The 18,272-nt window shown below is 39.0% G+C and overlaps 1 protein-coding gene across 5 annotated transcripts in view; it reads left to right on the forward strand.

The window, feature by feature from the left end:
* Nucleotides 1-18,272, forward strand: part of LOC117317710 — a 104,988-nt gene that overhangs the window by 42,980 nt on the left and 43,736 nt on the right. For 4 of the 5 annotated variants that reach the window (XM_033872597.1, XM_033872598.1, XM_033872600.1 and 1 more), the window contains exons 2-8: nucleotides 3,924-4,127; nucleotides 4,448-4,736; nucleotides 5,295-5,428; nucleotides 5,582-6,208; nucleotides 10,056-10,703; nucleotides 11,323-11,955; nucleotides 16,528-17,139. In XM_033872597.1, the coding sequence (XP_033728488.1) occupies nucleotides 3,924-4,127; nucleotides 4,448-4,736; nucleotides 5,295-5,428; nucleotides 5,582-6,208; nucleotides 10,056-10,703; nucleotides 11,323-11,955; nucleotides 16,528-17,139 (3,147 nt within the window). The remainder of the gene's footprint in view (nucleotides 1-3,923; nucleotides 4,128-4,447; nucleotides 4,737-5,294; nucleotides 5,429-5,581; nucleotides 6,209-10,055; nucleotides 10,704-11,322; nucleotides 11,956-16,527; nucleotides 17,140-18,272) is intronic. The other variant, XM_033872601.1, reaches the window with a different exon arrangement.

Genomic DNA, 18,272 nt, shown 5'->3' on the forward strand with positions numbered 1-18,272 from the left:
TAAGTATACTGAATAACCTATACACGTGAGTCAGTCTACCCACACCTGATGATATCACACCGATTACTACCGCACAGGTATTCAAAGTACTGAAGCCAAGACTTAATAGACGAGGAGTGCTTAGCATGTGTTTATCATACACCAAAACAGATATATTGTGTCTGGATAAAATAAATATATTAGATGTAATAGTTGTTATCATCACTGGTCAGCCGAAAGGAAAACTTATCATATATGACACTTGTCAGTCATAAAGGTGTCGTTAACAATGGAAGCCATATATGGAAGTCAGTTTTATTTGTATGACGTTGTTGAAATTTTAACCATTTTGAAACATCTTTTTGTGTGTACCTTATATTCAACATTCAATTTTAATTCGTTTATATTCGTGTTATTGATTATATCATTAAACAAGAAATATCTTTTAAAAAGATAAACGGCATAGTTTTAATGATGGTAGTTATGTAACTGCTGGTGAAATAAATCAACGAACTAATGCGTTTCAGCACGGATAACAAAATTATTTCAGGTGATAATAAGACTGCATTTGAATCAGGAATATAATTTTATCAATGTGCCATTTAAAAAGATACATCCACTTATTCAGCTTGCATTCAATCTTAACTTTCTTTCGTTTTTAACTGCATATCTGCATTTTGCATTTACCGCTGCATTGACCAATCACATACTTCATCTTGACCAGTAACGCCACCTGTCGCGACCAAAAGAATATTATACGGCTATGCCGAAAAATTATCATGAAAGGGACATTATAAAATGCGTGACTATGCGCTGATCAATGCGTAAAATCGCCATTTATCCTCCTGGCGTTCGGAACAGTTGACATGCACTTTCCCAATCGGAACCCCTCGTCATTTTCTTCGCAGACAGAGGCGAGGTGTTCCGATTGGCACTTTCCGTAACTCACGCGCAAACATTCCTCTTGTTATTATGCACTTGTGATCTGTCTAAATACATATATCGAATTCGGCTGATATCTCGGCAAACAGCTGCCCGCTAAAAGTTTTCTGGTGTTTTGAATGTTTCATGTCATCGTAAACATTTTAACTGTTGCATTTTAAAACATTTGTACTTCCACAAGTTTCTAATAGTTTGTCTTATCATTTAAACTTTAACGAAGCAACGTGCATTACGTTTTAACAAAAACCACATGCTTACGTTAACTGCATGCTTAGAGTTTAGTGTAAACTAAAGAAGTTTAAAGATGTGCTGATGAATTTGTTACGACTTCAGTACTCGAGATGTGCATTTTCCCATCGGATGGCTGACGTGATTAAATGGAGCACTGTTTAGTCTGCCCAAACATATTTGAATTGTGTTTGGAAGCTTTTCAAGTATCGATCGTTTCAAGAAAATGATGTGTGAGGTTGTAATTTTCTGACATAGTCTTCATTGTCATATTAGTTCATAATTTCAGCGGACTTTTTGTATCGAATTGGGAGTTTAAATTATCAAAATGGATTACCTGGTAATTCATCAAACTGAGATCCATAAGTGACACCAGGCCCCTGTGTTGACTGAGCGGGTTTTCAATATAACACCAGGCCCCTGTATTGACTGAGCGGGTTTTCAATATAACACCAGGCCCCTGTGGTTGACTGAGGTTTTTTAGTAATACCAGGGCCCTGTGGTAACTGAGGTTTTTATAGTAACACCAGGCCCCTGTGTTGACTGAGCGGGTTTTCAATATAACACCAGGCCCCTGTGGTTTCTGAGCAGGTTTTCAAATATACACCAGGCCCCTGTGGTGACTGAGGTTTTTTAGTAATACCAGGCCCCTGTGGTAACTGAGGTTTTTATAGTAACACCAGGCCCCTGTGTTGACTGAGCGGGTTTTCAATATAACACCAGGCCCCTGTGTTGACTGAGCGGGTTTTCAATATAACACCAGGCCCCTGTGGTTACTGATGTATTTTTAGTAACACCAGGCCCCTGTGGTGACTGAGGTTTTTTTAGTAATACCAGGGCCCTGTGGTAACTGAGGTTTTTATAGTAACACCAGGCCCCTGTGTTGACTGAGCGGGTTTTCAATATAACACCAGGCCCCTGTGGTTACTGAGCAGGTTTTCAATATAACACCAGGCCCCTGTGGTGACTGAGGTTTTTTAGTAATACCAGGGCCCTGTGGTAACTGAGGTTTTTATAGTAACACCAGGCCCCTGTGGTGATTGAGGGAGTTTTCAGTAACACCAAGCCCCTGTGGTTATTGAGGGAGTTTTCAGTAACACCAAGTCCCTGTGGTTATTGAGGGGCTTCAAGTAACGCCAGGCCCCTGTGGTGACTGAGGGGGTGTCAGTAACACCAGACCCCTGTGGTGATCGAGGGGTTTTCAGTAACTCTAGGCCCTTGTGGTGATTGAGGGGTTTTCAATAACGCCAGACCCCTGTGGTGATTGAGGGAGTTTTCAATAACACCAGGCCCCTGTGGTGATTGAGGGAGTTTTCAGTAACACCAGGCAATACATAACGCCCTACGAACACTTGTGGTAAGGGGCCAATTATGTTTCTACTCATTTATCGTATCATGAGATGTTTTCACATAAACGTCACTAGGAATGATAGCGTTAGGCATAGTTCTCTCAACGGAAGCCTGGCCCTTTTCCGGGCAGTCAACTTAAACATCATAAAATTATAAAATAAATATCAAATTGATGTTATTTTTTTCAATGACATATAAATTATTCATGTCTCAAATTGTATTATGTCTAGTCTTGAACTTTGACCCGTGTTTAATGAAGCTTGGACAGCTTAATTGAATTTAAAAAGTGGACCACGAAGATGTGTTTAAGATAAATTTTAATTAGAAATAAAGTATGCATACGATATAAGTTGAAATAAATAACTCTTAGAAAACATACGCTCATATTTCTGCTGATATCAAATAAGATGATTATGTAAATTAGCTTTATTTGAGATTATTTGAATAGCTATTTATAGGAATTGACGTTAAGCTGACTAGGCGGAGATATCCAACCAGCACAGGAATATGATGCTAGGTGCTAAATATAGATTACATTTTATCACACACGTGCTAAGTATGTACTTATATCAAACTATGTTTAATGGTGATTCCGAAAAAAATATAAGTGATGTAAAATGCTTTAGCTGATAAAATAGCATTGCAGTGACAACAATTTAAGGCTCAGATTTTCTGTACGAAATCAAATTAACACACGTATTCTGAAGTTGTTCTCTGAATGGTGTGATTATGTTCTGAATACATTCCGCGTTAAATGTTTGTTTACATAATCGACACGTTTCTCTGTAAATAAGTTAACATAAATGTAAGTCAGTGTTAAACCATATGGCTATCGAGTGAAGCTCGTCATTCTGCCAAGTTATTTCCGTCGTTTTTGCAGTATTTTCATATATTTTTCAAATAGATATGTACAGATAATGGGCACTTCAAGTTTACACGTATCGATGTTTGCCCTCTTTAAAAGTATGGCATAGTTTTACTTTTGATTTCTCGCCTGATTATATTTTACAAAGGTTATCAAAGTTCTAAATCAGGACGAGTTATCGCCCGTTCACCCATCAGAAATGTTTAGTCAAATGTTTTAGTTCGAGTTACGTCCCCTAGTATGGCTAAAACCTCATCATAGTGACCATCTGCCAAAGGTGTACACGTATAGTTATTTCACATCTGTGAATGTTAGATATTAAATATAAATTGATAAAATAAGTAATCTTGTTTACTCTTGGCTGGTTATTTATTTCTTTATTGATTAATTAATTGATTGAAATTATTTTTTTTATTTATTTATTTTATGTAAGTGAAAGAAGTAGTATGTGTGATGTTGTACAAAATACCTATATTTATTCCATTGTTTTTACATATACATTATTAGAGAATGGTACGCTTTGATCTATTGATTTTACAATGAATCGTTTCTATTTCAGCATTTTACCACCTGCCGATGGACGCCATTGATGGGACCACCCTTGCGAACCCCTCGGGATTGGACGCAAGTGTCTATGGTGACGCCATCTTGACCCGAGGAGCCTCAAATAAGGCCCTTGTCCTAGATCGAGGTCAGTGGATCCAGGTCAGTGGCCCTGGACATCGCCGCGAGTGTTTCGGTGACCTTGACCTTTGCTCTAGAGGTAAGTTGAATGGTGACCATATGTTAATGTACTTGTACATGTATGTATGCGAAACATCAGATGTAGGTTCTGTTTAGGTGTCATGGAAATGTCATTTACGTATGGACTCGTCAAGGTCACGGTTCTGTGGGTTCAAGGTCACGGTTCTGTGGGCTCAAGGTCACTGATTTGTAACTGTTGAAAAGTTTATTATATTTGATATTTTATTATTATTTCAGTTTTCCTCTTCGTGAGATGTCACATTAACTGTTGCTCAAATAACATCATACTTTTTTTTTTCTCTCGAAAAACTTTTTTAAAACTATTGTCCTATACTCTAGGGTACACGCTCGGTTTGTGGATCCACTTCAAGGACGCGGGGAACACCAAGGGAGTTTACATGACGAACGGAGGCCATGACGCTGAGTCCCACGGGATCGCGATGACGTATAAAAAGGGCCTTCTGGAATTCATCTTCAAAAAGAAAAATGGCCAGACATGGATGGTGAAAGCGGAAAACGTGCTGTCTGATAAATGGTATCACGTGTCGGTCACGTGGAAAGAGAATGAAGGGCTTAACCTCTTTATCAATGGTGATCCTGTCGACAAGAGTCCGAATCCCCAGCAAAGGTGAGCAGTTGCTATGGTAACACGTATCATTTGTAGAAACGAAAACAGAAGTCATAATAGGAACACATATAGCTACGAAAGTAGCAGTCTTCATCGTTCGTATTTTATCTCTTGTTCTATCAGATTATTCATGTAGCATGTAAGCCATTCACATGACAAAAAGATAACATGCGTTGATATTTAAGGATAAACAACCGATTTACGCCTCTGAAGTAAATGTGCATTTGTTACATATGTATTTTAGTCGAATTAAACTGAAATTCAGAGTGAATCTAATCCAAACGCCATCTCCATTTTTTGTCTTCTATAAATCAAGGCCAACACGACAGGTTTCTCTGCTGGGATTATAACTTTAGGTCTTTCAAGCGATCATTTTAAAGACAATGATATTTATATTTCAGTTGATGGGGTTGATTGGTGTTAATTTTCTATACCGTTGGTACAATTTCACGATTTTTGTGACAAACAGTGTATATGTCGTCGATGCCGTATAGTACCATTAAGTGAAGCATATTGATTTTAATATTGATTAAGTTGATGTTGCCATTTTGTCACCAGGTCGCCGGCAATATCCAGTAGAACGGAAAGCAATTTTATTGTGGGGCATGCGCAGGGCGATCTTGCCAGCTTCATTGTGGATGAAATCAAGTTCTGGTCAGATTTCAAATCGGAGGAGGAAATAAAGGAGATTGGTAAGCATGCGCATTCTGCATTGTGCATTTGCTTTTCAAAGAATCGATTACTAAAAATAGAAGCGATTTTATATTTTAACCAATGAACACTCAAAACATTCAGAATAACAACCAATCAGAAAGCTGTTGTTATTAATTATTATTTTATTGTAGGACCAATGTATCGGTACTATTTTTCAATGGAGGAACGGATTGGAGACGAATTGATAGTAAACAACGCTTACACAGATATAAATGGAAATGTGGCCTTGACCCCGGGGAAAATCGGAAACGCCTTGACCTTCTATGGTGACGGCGGATACGTAACAATCGAGGACTTTGCGAACACATGTTTGGGTGACGTCAATCAATGTTTATACGGATTTACAATTTCTTTTTGGATCGAGTTTAAGTCTCTAACTGGCGATATTCCCTATTTCTCCAGTGGGCCAAGGGGGTTAAAGATTTTCTCGCGAGAGGGAAATATGCACGCCGAAGTTTCTAACGGAGAAGTGAAATGGTCAGACAGTTTTTATGGATTGAAGTATGACAAGTGGCATTTTATTGAAATCACGTGGTCCCTCAAAAGAGGATTATATATGTTCCTTGATCTGGAGCTGAAGTCCAGACAACCAACACCGGTCATGGATGATTCGTCGGATTCTACTCAACAAAACTTTTTGATTGGTCGAGTCGGATCGGGTATGGCTGCCATGAGATATCCAAACGCGGCCATTGACGAAGTCGAGATGCATTATGGGGACCGATTTTCTCTTCTTTATCTAGACCTTATTCAGAGAGGTAAGACTTTGGAATAATAATTTTGTAATAGGTAAAATTAATTTAGCTTTTTATATATATATTTTTTCTTATTCCGTTCCAGTATCATAACGACGCCGTTCTCACATGTACCGGGAGTTAGTTTTACATGAGTTATCTTCCCTTTTCTTTAACAGATAGACATTGACATTCCCTTTGGAGAGGTTTTACATAGGTTTCATGTTGTCCAATCCATTTGTTTTCTAAACAATACAATTTGTTGAAATGAAATTGACATTACCTTCTTCACCCCTCCAGTAATATAATTTGAATAAAATAAAATGTACATGTATCATTAGATTAAAATCATTAGATTAAATCTAAAATGCAAAATAGATAGATAAATAAATAAATAAATAAATAAATAAATAGAATGAGACCATTAGGACAAGTTTGGGGGTAGGGTAAGCACAAATGTAGCCGTTGACAGCAATGTGAATATTGCATGGCTTGTTGCCACGGATTAACTGATAACATTATTTATATATAAAAACACAATAACTGATATTTGCAGACAAAATGGGCAGGTTAGAACTGTAATAAAAGAAGTAATAAAATAGAAAAAAAAGATTGGGTCCAATTATATTGAGCGGGCTACCAACCGGCACCTATTCAAGGGCGCGATCCCACTACTGTCTGACACGGGGACTTCTGCCTGCTGTGTTTCCACCCTGGGCCGATTCGTCCCTCCTTAGACAACCTGGTCACACTGGGCTCCCCCGATGTGGCCATATTGATACCAGACTTAGCGCGGACGCCCTATCGACACAGGACACCGGAGGGAAGGACCCCCGCCCTCAAACCGTCCACCAACCTCGGCCTCCAGGTAACTGGATTACAGGAGCACGCCACAACTCCCAGCCGAGAGATAAGTCCACCATACGGTCTTATAAATCTACCAACATGTTTTTTCATACAAATGAACAAAATTAACAAAACATGCTCATGTAAGCTGAATTTGTCGATATGATATTGATTAGTAATCAATTTCAAAAATGTATCGAGGATTAAGATATAACAAATATATGATCATTATGCAGCGAAATGCCACGTTTCCGATAAACTTTGACCTCTAGACAGTCCGTGCGATATATTACCGCACGTGTTCCCTGCGGATACAACACGTATATATCTATCTATATATTGTACCTACGGCTATGGCATTCTAACATATGTCATGTACAGACTTCCAACGTTTAAAATGACGTGCACAGGTTCAAGAATAAAATTGTTTTCGGTCACAATTACAAGATATCTTTATATTATGTCAACTGAGGTAATAAACGGTTCTCTCCTAGTTAAGTTAGGGGTTTAGCATCTTTATTTCGACATGTTCGTTGACTTTGCAAGAGTTTTACATGTGTGACATATGCGTTTAAGTTGTACATGTAAGTAGACATATGTGCGATTCCGTAACGAGTACCAATGAAGTGACGTGGCAAAAACTTGTTCAATACTGATTATTTCAATTTGGAAATATAAAATATATTTACTCGTTATTTTAGAATCTAACATCTTATGGCGTCGTGTATGCTTTGCCTTGATCGATTTCATCAATTTTGTTGGTTTGTAAGGAATGCGTGCGGTAATATAGCACGGACTGTCTAGAGGTCAAAGTTCATCGGAAACGCGGCTTCTAACCACGTAATAGGACCATATATGTTATATTTTAATCATCGTTAATTTTTGAAATTGATCACTAATCAATATCATATCGACAAATTCAGCTTACATGAGCATGTTTTGTTAATTTTGTTCATTTGTATGATAAACCATGATGGAAGATTTATAAGACCGTATGGTGGACTTATCTCTCGGCTGGGAGTTGTGGCGTGCTCCTGTAATCCAGTTACCTGGAGGCCGAGGTTGGTGGACGGTTTGAGGGCGGGGGTCCTTCCCTCCGGTGTCCTGTGTCGATAGGGCGTCCGCGCTAAGTCTGGTATCAATATGGCCACATTGGGGGAGCCCAGTGTGACCAGGTTGTCTAAGGAGGGACGAATCGGCCCAGGGTGGAAACACAGCAGGCAGAAGTCCCCGTGTCAGACAGTAGTGGGATCGCGCCCTTGAATAGGTGCCGGTTGGTAGCCCGCTCAATATAATTGGACCCAATCTTTTTTTTCTTTTTTATCCGTCACACAGCTCTTAACTACCCATCTTATCTGCAAAGATCAGTTTTTTAAATAGAAATCTTATTTTACAGTTAATTCAGGACAACAAACGATACAATATTCACATAGCTGTCAACGGCTACATTGGACTTTGTGATTTTTAACTCTGAATCTAATCATATATTTTACCAAAATTACTTGAGGGATGAGGAAGAGAATGTCAGTTTTGTTTTTCTTTGTTTTATTGATCTAATTTTTTATCACATCTCTGCTGTACCGCCCTATTACCCGGGAATTCAGAAAATCCATACTTCGGTCGTTATTTTGGCTGTATCAATAAGGTTTTGTTTTCTGATATCAGTGTCTGGACTAATACATAAACAGGTTCTACACATAAAATACAAAGTCCGGATTAGCAAGGTTCTGCTAAACACATAAAATACAAAGTCCGGATTAGCAAAATTCTGCTCTACACATAAAATACAAAGTCCGGATTAGCAAGGTTCTGCTAAACACATAGAATACAAAGTCCGGATTAGCAAGGTTCTGCTCCACACATAGAATACAAATTCCGGATTAGCAAGGTTCTGCTGTACACATAAAATACAAAGTCCGGATTAGCAAGGTTCTGCTCCACACATCGAATACAAAGTCCGGATTAGCAAGGTTCTGCTCTACACATATAAACAAAGTCCGGATTAGCAAGGTTCTGCTCTACACATAGAATACAGAGTCCGGATTAGCAAGGTTCTGCTCCACACATCGAATACAATGTCGGGATTAGCAAGGTTCTGCTCCACATATATACTACAAAGTCCGGATTAGCAAGGTTCTACTCTACACATAGAATACGTCCGGATTAGCAAGGTTCTGCTCCACACTTAAAATGCAATGTCCGGATTAGCAAGGTTCTGCTCCACACATTAAATACAAAGTCCGGATTAGCAAGGTTCTACTCTACACATAGAATACGTCCGGATTAACAAGGTTCTGCTCTACACTTAAAATACAAAGTCCGGATTAACAAGGTTCTGCTCTACACTTAAAATACAAAGTCCGGATTAGCAAGGTTCTGCTCTACACATAGATTACAAAGTCCGGATTAGCAAGGTTCTGCTCTACACATAAAATACAAAGTCCGGATTACCAAGGTTCTGCTCTACACATAAAATACAAAGTCCGGATTAGCAAGGTTCTGCTCTACACTTAGAATACAAAGTCCGGATTAGCAAGGTTCTGCTCCACACATAGAATACAAAGTCCGGATTACCAAGGTTCTGCTCTACACATAAAATACAAAGTCCGGATTAGCAAGGTTCTGCTCTAAACATAAAATACAAAGTCCGGATTAGCAAGGTTCTGCTCCACAAATAGAATACAATGTCTTGATTACCGAAGGTATGTTGTACATAAAATAAAATTTCTGGATTAACGAGGTTCTGTAATACAGAGAACACCAAGACAATAAGATTTACCTGTACATATAAAGTTACGTGTATGAGGGTGTCGCTTTACAAAGTATATTTTAAATGTCCGGACTAATGATGTTCCGGACGAATGATGTTCCGGACTAATGATGTTCCGGACGAATGACCCTAACATCATACGCAGAAAATAGTGTTAATATTGCTTTGCTCGAATGTAACAAAATTAGACGATGATTTATTGAACTGATTACATTTTATTAATTTATTGAGGGAAACATAATTGTTCAATTTCAGGAAAACCGGAAAATTACCACTTCGGCATGGACTCCATGCTTGGGGATCGCCTGATACACCCTTCTCTTCTCGTGGAAACTTTCAACCGACCCAAACTTGTAGCTGGTAAAATCGGAAAAGCCATCAAATTGAACGGCCAACAACAGGTGGTAGATTTCGGAGAAAAATCTTCAGAGTGTTTTGGAAACCTGGATTTTTGTCACCACGGAATATACACCTCGTTTTGGTTTAGACCAACCACTTTCAGAGAGAATATGTATTTTTTCACCAGTGGTCATAACGGTATCACCTTAAGCAATACCAGAAAGAACCTACAGGTCGCGGCCAGAACCTCGACCAGAATCTGGGAAACATCAACGAATGTTCTCATTCCCGGGAATTGGTATTTCCTGGAAATTTCTTGGGATCCTGAAACTGGTTTAGAAGTTTTTGTTGACGAAGTTCCTGTTGCTAAGGACATGAATCCGTCAAGAAGAACAGATCCACTTCCGGAAAGTTTGATAGAGACAACTCTTCAAAATAAGATCTATCTAGGTCGCGGAAATGTTAACATGGAAGATCAGCCATACGGGAAAGGCACGTTCGATGAACTGGCCTATTGGTATGGACCACGTGACTACCTAACGGCTTTTGGGTATCTACAGAGAGGTAATGTCTATACCAACTTTTTAACACTTAGGAATCTTCCACTTTCTTAATCTTATTATTTTATCATATCAAGAATCTTTTTTAACGGAACAACCGTTTTGAGGGACTGGAAATCTGTTTTTTTTTAGTTCAATATTATCACATTTTTAACATTGATGTCGGAGAATATCTTATTTATCTTTACTGATTCACAAATAAGGATTCAGTGATACCTGTGTTGATGTGTAATGTTTATGATACGGTCGTTTTTATACTTATTAAACCATTTACAGTCGGTACATAATCTGTCTGGTCTTATTAAACCATTAACAGTCGGTACATAATCTGTCTGGTCTTATTTAACCATTTACAGTCGGTACATAATCTGTCTGGTCTCATTAAACCATTAACAGTCGGTACATAATCTGTCTGGTCTCGGTTCCCTTCCTACTACATGTATGTTACAATGTACAAAAAATGTATATTGTTTCCTCCGTTGATAAAACTGATTTAAAACAAAACAATTTATCGGCTGATCACCTGACCACAATAACCAATGATATTCGATGTTACTACGTCCTATATAAAACATATATGTACTTACACTTGTATGTGATACATGTTACACTTTTATCCTCAGGGAAGCCTACAAATTACCTGATCGATTTCCAGGACATGCGCCCTGGGATACTGTTACATTCGGAACTCCTCCTTCCAATAGAAGGGGTACCTTCCCAAGTACCCGGGGTGGTGGGCAACGCAATGAGATTTAACGGCTTCGGCCAGTACCTGGACATCGGTCAAAACAAGGATTCCTGTCTAGGGAACTTGGCCAAGTGTCCAAACGGTATAACCATTGGAGCATGGATGAACTTTCAGGCCTTCGATGAAAATATGTATATCATGTCAACCGGAAAGAACGGTCTGCGCATGTTTCATAAAGACGGGAATATTTACGTCACTGTAGACCAGTACGGGAAACACTGGGAGGTCAATTTCCCACGTGTGGAACCGGATACGTGGAACCACATGGAGATGTCATGGCATCCGGATCACGGACTGTCTATGTATGTCAACAACACACTTGTGGCCAAATCTCGTTACACGAATGTACCGATAGAGGTCGCTTACTCCGTTCCTCATTTCTATGTGGGTCGGGCTAATGTTGGCGACTCCCGCGATGCTGTCAACGACGCCAGGATGACAGTTGATGAGATGGAGATCTGGTTTGGAAGACGGGAAGAGTTATTGGCCTTTAACTACCTCTTCCGGGGTAAGTCACACTATCTGTTCAGTAATAAAAAACATTTAAACCGATAAATAATCAGTACTAAATTCTACTAGATATATCAATTACCAGATCACATTATTATATAGTTAAAATCATTTAAAGTAAATATTCAGACGAAGTAACATTGATTTGTAATTCGTATTATCGAATTAACATGCCGTTAATTATATTTCCAAGCCATTTCACAGCGGTACAGATGTTTAAAAATGATTAAGCTCAATATTTTCTATATATTTTTTTAATCTCTATGTAATGTTCCATATTTTTAACGGTTTAGCCTAAGACCAATGCTATTTTCCTTTTGACATAAAGAATATAGTAAGCATTTTTTGTTAGAATAATTAATCGTTAAAATATCGCTAGGTTAACGGTGACAGTTTAACGAGGTCTATGAACAATATACTGATCGTTCCACTGTGTAGATGTTCACTGGCAAGAAAGACCTGTCCATTCCCTGCGTTTGGTTATAACACCCAACTGACATTTAGGAATGTCGCTGTGAAATGGAAAATATTCTTTTGTTTTATTTTTAATAAATATATGCACAATTTCATAATATGTGTTACTGAACATGTGTCGATATGTAAGTAAACTTTGTAATTATGTGTTGTCGTGTTTCATCTTCTTGATGTTGTTAGTCACGTACATATCCCTCATGGTTTTGTTTGCATAACAAACATATTGGCAAACAGCAAATTAAACACTTGCGCATGCGCTTTACATTTGCTCTCTGTTGGTGAAACGCTTGTTTGTATGTCAATAATCACGTGTTTCGATTCGTTGTTCGTTATTTTTGTATGTCTGTTGTGACGTCATTTTGATATTTTTAGATTCGGACGTACAGTTTTTCATTTCGCGCTTTGATATTTGGCGCCAGGTAGCGCAATAGTGGTAGTCGGGCTAGCGAATTGGTCAGTGTTCAGTTCGGCGAAATTTGCATTTATATTGTTGAGTTGAAAAGATGTGTTTCGTGAATGAGTTCATCTAGCATGGCGGGTAGATGTTGTGGAATGGATAGAAGTCTGAAAAGAATAAGCAAGATATTATAGAAAGTTATAGTAGACAGCAGTTCCGTTTGGCAGTTCCTCATAACGTCTGCGCATGTCACGATGATGGGAGGTGGTGTTGTGATATTTACTTAGATTGCATGGTATGTTTAGTTGTGCTGTTACAGGGTGGTCATTCAAATAAGATCTCACGTGATTGAAACTTTGAAATAGAAACATTTTGAACATATATCGGTGTATGGATGTTACGACACCTACATTTTCGAGATATATCCACCATTTTGTTTGTAAAATTTTGTAAGACCACCCTGTCACTATTTTCTCTGTTATTTGAAGAAGGTTTCTGTTCCACAATCAAATAAATAGCATTTCTAACTCTGATCATGTGACTTTATTAGCCAATAGGATGCGTTGTTACTGTTCTCTTATTGTCTATACGATCACAGTTGACCCTAGCTCTTGCGAAGGCGTCTGTGTCCAATAGGATACGTCAATACTCTACCCTGACTTCTGAATTTTCAATAAGATACGTTCCAACGTTTTGTGAACATATTAACAAAACATTCATTGGATATAATTGATTAAATTTCTCTAGATCATTTTGTGATATTTTTAACATCCGGTTATAAGAGGTTGTGGGACAGTTTCCTAATTACTGACAGTAGTTGTTTAGATACAATACAGTTGAGGCATTTCCGGTTCCGCTCTATAGCATCTCTCTATAGCATCTCTCTGAAGCATCTCTGTATTTCTATGGGTGATTAGCATATTGCATGATATTTCTGATTCTGTTATATAAGATATCTCGTCCTTTCAGAGATCCATAGGAGGAAGTCATTGTGTAACAATGTTGTTCTCAGGGGATAAGTTAAAAGCTCTTGTTAGAAGTTCAGCAGTGAAATCCATCATGGCGGAAACATCACTTCCGGTGTTTTAGGTAGCGTTGTTGTTTGTAGTGTCACTAAATCTCAGAATTCGATTTAATATGTCCTATGTACATTCATCATCCATTGTCATTAGATACGTTTCCAACTCATTGTCATTTTCCTTTGATAAACTTAACCAAGGGACTGTTAGTTGAAAATTTGTCATCCAGAGAATATCGAGAAAATTAAAAAAATGAATAAATGAAAACAGAAATAAAAATAAATGAAAAAATGGCAGTGTTTTATATCCAATTCCTGATTTTGCTTGTCTTGATGACACCAAGATAAGTGAGTAACCCGACGTCCGAAAATACTACTGCCAATTTTTATGTTGTATAAATGAACTATGCTCTCTCTGTCATTTCGTTTCTTTACGCGTTTTGATGACTTGTTTGGCTAAATTTATATCATAAAGGCCAGAACTGTAAATTTTTGGTCCTTTTGGTTTTGTTTTTCTGTGTTTTAGATGGACTGACATTTTTCGCACTCACTCAACCTTAAGTAGTTCCTGTATCATACAATACTAATATATACAAGCTATCCCTCATTCTTCCCTTTGTATGTACAGATGTTGATTTTTTGTATTCTGTACATTACGCCATGTTTTATTCTTACGCTTATTAATCGGCTTTTCATACTAACGGAGACAATGCCTATTGATTTTACCTCACAATGTTTATTCAACACTAATCCCTCATATAAATTCATCCGCGTTTTCAACATTAATTATCAGTTATTACTAATCATAATAAACATCTTCCATATGATTATCATAACGGTTTTTACTTTTATTTCCCAACATTGTCTCCACGGTTGCATGCTCTCGGCCAACTATTCATGAGTGTAACCCATTTCACACAGCAATCATGTTACTATTCTATTTTGAGAAGTATATTAAATCTAGCCAAAAGTACAGTGGTTATGACGTCACGAGAGGTGTACTCATTTGTTGATCTAAGATCCACCTCCATTATGTTTGTGATACATTATATAAATTTAGTTTATACTCATCATATAATTAAATAAGTAGTCAATTATTCCACACAGTTACCACACATTTCCAATAGGAAAAGTTTATCAGATGCTGAAAACAGTAAAACAGTTAACTTAATTTAAGATTGAGTATTCATTGGTGATATCACACCATGAACTATCTAGAGTTTCATTTAATCTAAGATTAAATCAAAATAATAAGATAATAAACATGTGTATTTCGCGACAATTCCATAGTCATTCATCCTAATACGAAGACGATTTTGAAATGTTAAAAGGCCTAAGCCATAGTTATGGTGTCACTCGTAGAAAACCCTGTTATCAGGTAAAGTAATGCATGGTATTTGTAATACTTTTTATCATAATACATGTAGATATCGTCACTATCAGTAGGAATGGTATTGGATATTATATCGGATATTACACTGTAGTAAAGTCATTTCCCTGTTTGTAATATAGTGATCCCGTCACCTTTAGATACAGGACTTGTCCCTGTAACGAGGAGTCGACAGGGCCGGGGGGGGGGGGGGGGGGGGTGGGGGGGGGGGGGGGGGGGGGGGGTGGGTAGTCGGGCTAGGTGGGGAGATGGGGGGATGTGGGGGAGAGGTAGTGGGGCTAGGGGAGATGGGCGGGGGGGGGGGGGGGGGGGGGGGGGTTGGGGGGGGTAGGGGGGATGGGGGGGGGGAGGGGGGGTGGGGCTAGGTGGGGAGATGGATGGGGGTGGAGGTAGTGGGGCTAGGTGGGGAGATGGGGGGGGTAGTGGGGCTAGGTGGGGGATGGGGGGGGGTAGTTAGTGGGGTAGGTGGGGAGAGTGGGGGGGGGGGCTAGTGGGGCTCAGGTGGGCGAGATGTGGAAGGTAAGGTGGGGGGTAGGGTGGGTTAGTGGGGCTAGGTCGGGGAGAATGGAGGAGGTGGGGTTGGTAGTGGGGCTAGGTGGGTAGATGGAAGGAGGCTAGTGGGGGCTAGGTGGAGGGAGCTAGGTGGGGAGAATGTCGGAGGGGGGGGTTAGTGGGGCGCCTAGGTGGGGGAGGACTGGAAGGCAGGGTGGGTGGTAGTTGGGCTAGGTGGTGGAGATGGGAGAGGCTACGTGGGTGGGGGGCTAGTGGGGATAGGTGGCGGAGTCGCTGGGGGGTAGTGGGGTGGGGGTGTCGTTGGGTCAGGTGGGTGAGATGGAAGGAGGTGGGGTAGTGGGGCTAGGTGGGGAGACGGAGGAGATTGGGTTTGTGAAGTGGAGATATAGAGCCGGGTGGGTTAGACGGGAAGAGATGGAGAGGGAAGGGAAAGGTGTAGGATGGGGGTCAGGTGTAAATGAATCAGATGGGATTTTGTTTAATGGCAGCAATGAATTCATAACTACAATTTTGATTACTGTAACCAGTTTTGAAATTACGCGAGGATGGGGATTGGGGATAGATGTGATAGACATGAAATAGCGGGAACATGATTATGTTTTAGGAAAGAGAGACAGAGACAGAACATTTTAGGTGATGTTTAAAAAGCAACAGGGTACTGGGAATCGTAAATTCCGGATATGGTGATTCGTCCTGTCAACTCCTCTTTTAGTTTATTTATTCTTTATTAACATGCATGTTGATGTTTATGATTGGTGGATTTTCACATTTCTCACAGACAACATTCCTCACGAGACTTTCTCCATGGAGCATGAACAAAATGGCCGTGTTCATCACCCTCGATATACTGTTACTTTAGCAAATGGCGCCAGGATAGTCCCGGGCAAATTCGGCAACGCCGTCTCATTGGCTGGAACTGGGCAATACGTGGATCTAGGTATCCCGGATGACAAGTGTTTGGCGGATATCAACCAATGTAAAAATGGTCTGACGATGTCACTTTGGATAAAATCGCGGGAACTGGTGGATGGATCATACTTCGTATCAGCACCTTCATATTCGCTCTTCTACCGCGACGGCAATCTCATCGCCAGGTTCCACTCAGACGGAAAAACATGGCAGGTCACAAGTCCCAACTTCCAGGCCGATAGATGGCACAATGTTGAGGTTTCATGGACACCCGAGAAAGGTCTTGCACTTTATCTCGACGGTACAAAGGAGGGCGCCACTTCCTTCTGGACTCAATCTCAAGCCGACGAGTCCTATGGTAGAAATGTTTACGTAGGAAGAGAACAGAGGGACGAACCAGGCAGGGTGAACGCGCTCGTGGATGAGATCCAGTACTGGTATGGTCCAAGGGATGAGGTCATGAGAGCTGGACAAATAGGAGGTAGGGGAGATAACTAATGTCTGGTCAGAATTGACCAGGCCTAGGACGGTCAGTATTCGTGATTGGTTCTCGTAATAGATGAGAAATATTGACATTTCTCACCAACGGATAACATATCTTGAAAATTATTACTAACGTTTAAAAAAATCAGGATAAGTGCCTTTTACTTTCTTTCATAGCTCTTTTTATTTCGATTTGTTTAATGATCTGCATGTTTAAAAAGATATAATTTGATGGCCTAATGACAAAAACATTATTTTGATAATTAAACAGAAACTGTTTATATCATAGACGTTTTATTACGGTATGCAATCTGATCACTGATTCTTGGCTTACAAAGTGATCAAATCTACGTTAGAATTCCAATTAATCCTTAACATCCCATTCATATATGCTGTTTCGATATCAGATTTATAATATGAGATTTTAATACAATAAAAAAGCTAAATCTAGATACTACAGGAAATCGGCAGTAGTTATGATATTGGTATTAGTGTAGTGGTGTTCCGGCGAGGACGTACGTTCCGTTGCTGTCAAATTCGGTCTGGGCCCATTTGTTGAAAAGATGATTAGATTAATCTTTTGATTAAAGAAAACTTCATTTGTCTTTTACTTCAAAACATGTGTGTGTAAATTCCTTGAAATAGGTAGGAAGACAATGAAGAGTTTTGTAGTTTCATTAAATTTTATTAAGTTGGTTTTAAAAGAAACTACTTTATTGGAATTTTTAAAATGTTGTTAAACTCATTTTACCCTAATCATCCTTTGAACAACTGGGCCCTGGTGTTTGTGTAACACTAAATATAAATTTACTTATTCAGAATAAAATACTGTCATACAGGTTTATGTTAACATAAATTGATATTTACTTTCGAGTTGAACCTGTACAAAAATAAACAAAAACAAAATTAGCAAAAAAATTTAAAGAAAAAATAAGAAAAAAAGGAATGAAAGTGCTCGCCGTAGCAAGAGGGTTAAGGTCTTACGGAAGTGATAATATTTATGAGATATTAATCGTAATCACATAAGCACGGGATAGTATACAGAATGTAGCATGTTCACACTTACTAGTATACTATATATATAATTATAGACGGGATGAATCTGTTAGTATCAAACTTGGGTCCTTAGGT

This window comes from Pecten maximus, chromosome 19, assembly GCF_902652985.1.
Source record: "Pecten maximus chromosome 19, xPecMax1.1, whole genome shotgun sequence".
Classification (NCBI taxonomy): domain Eukaryota; kingdom Metazoa; phylum Mollusca; class Bivalvia; order Pectinida; family Pectinidae; genus Pecten; species Pecten maximus.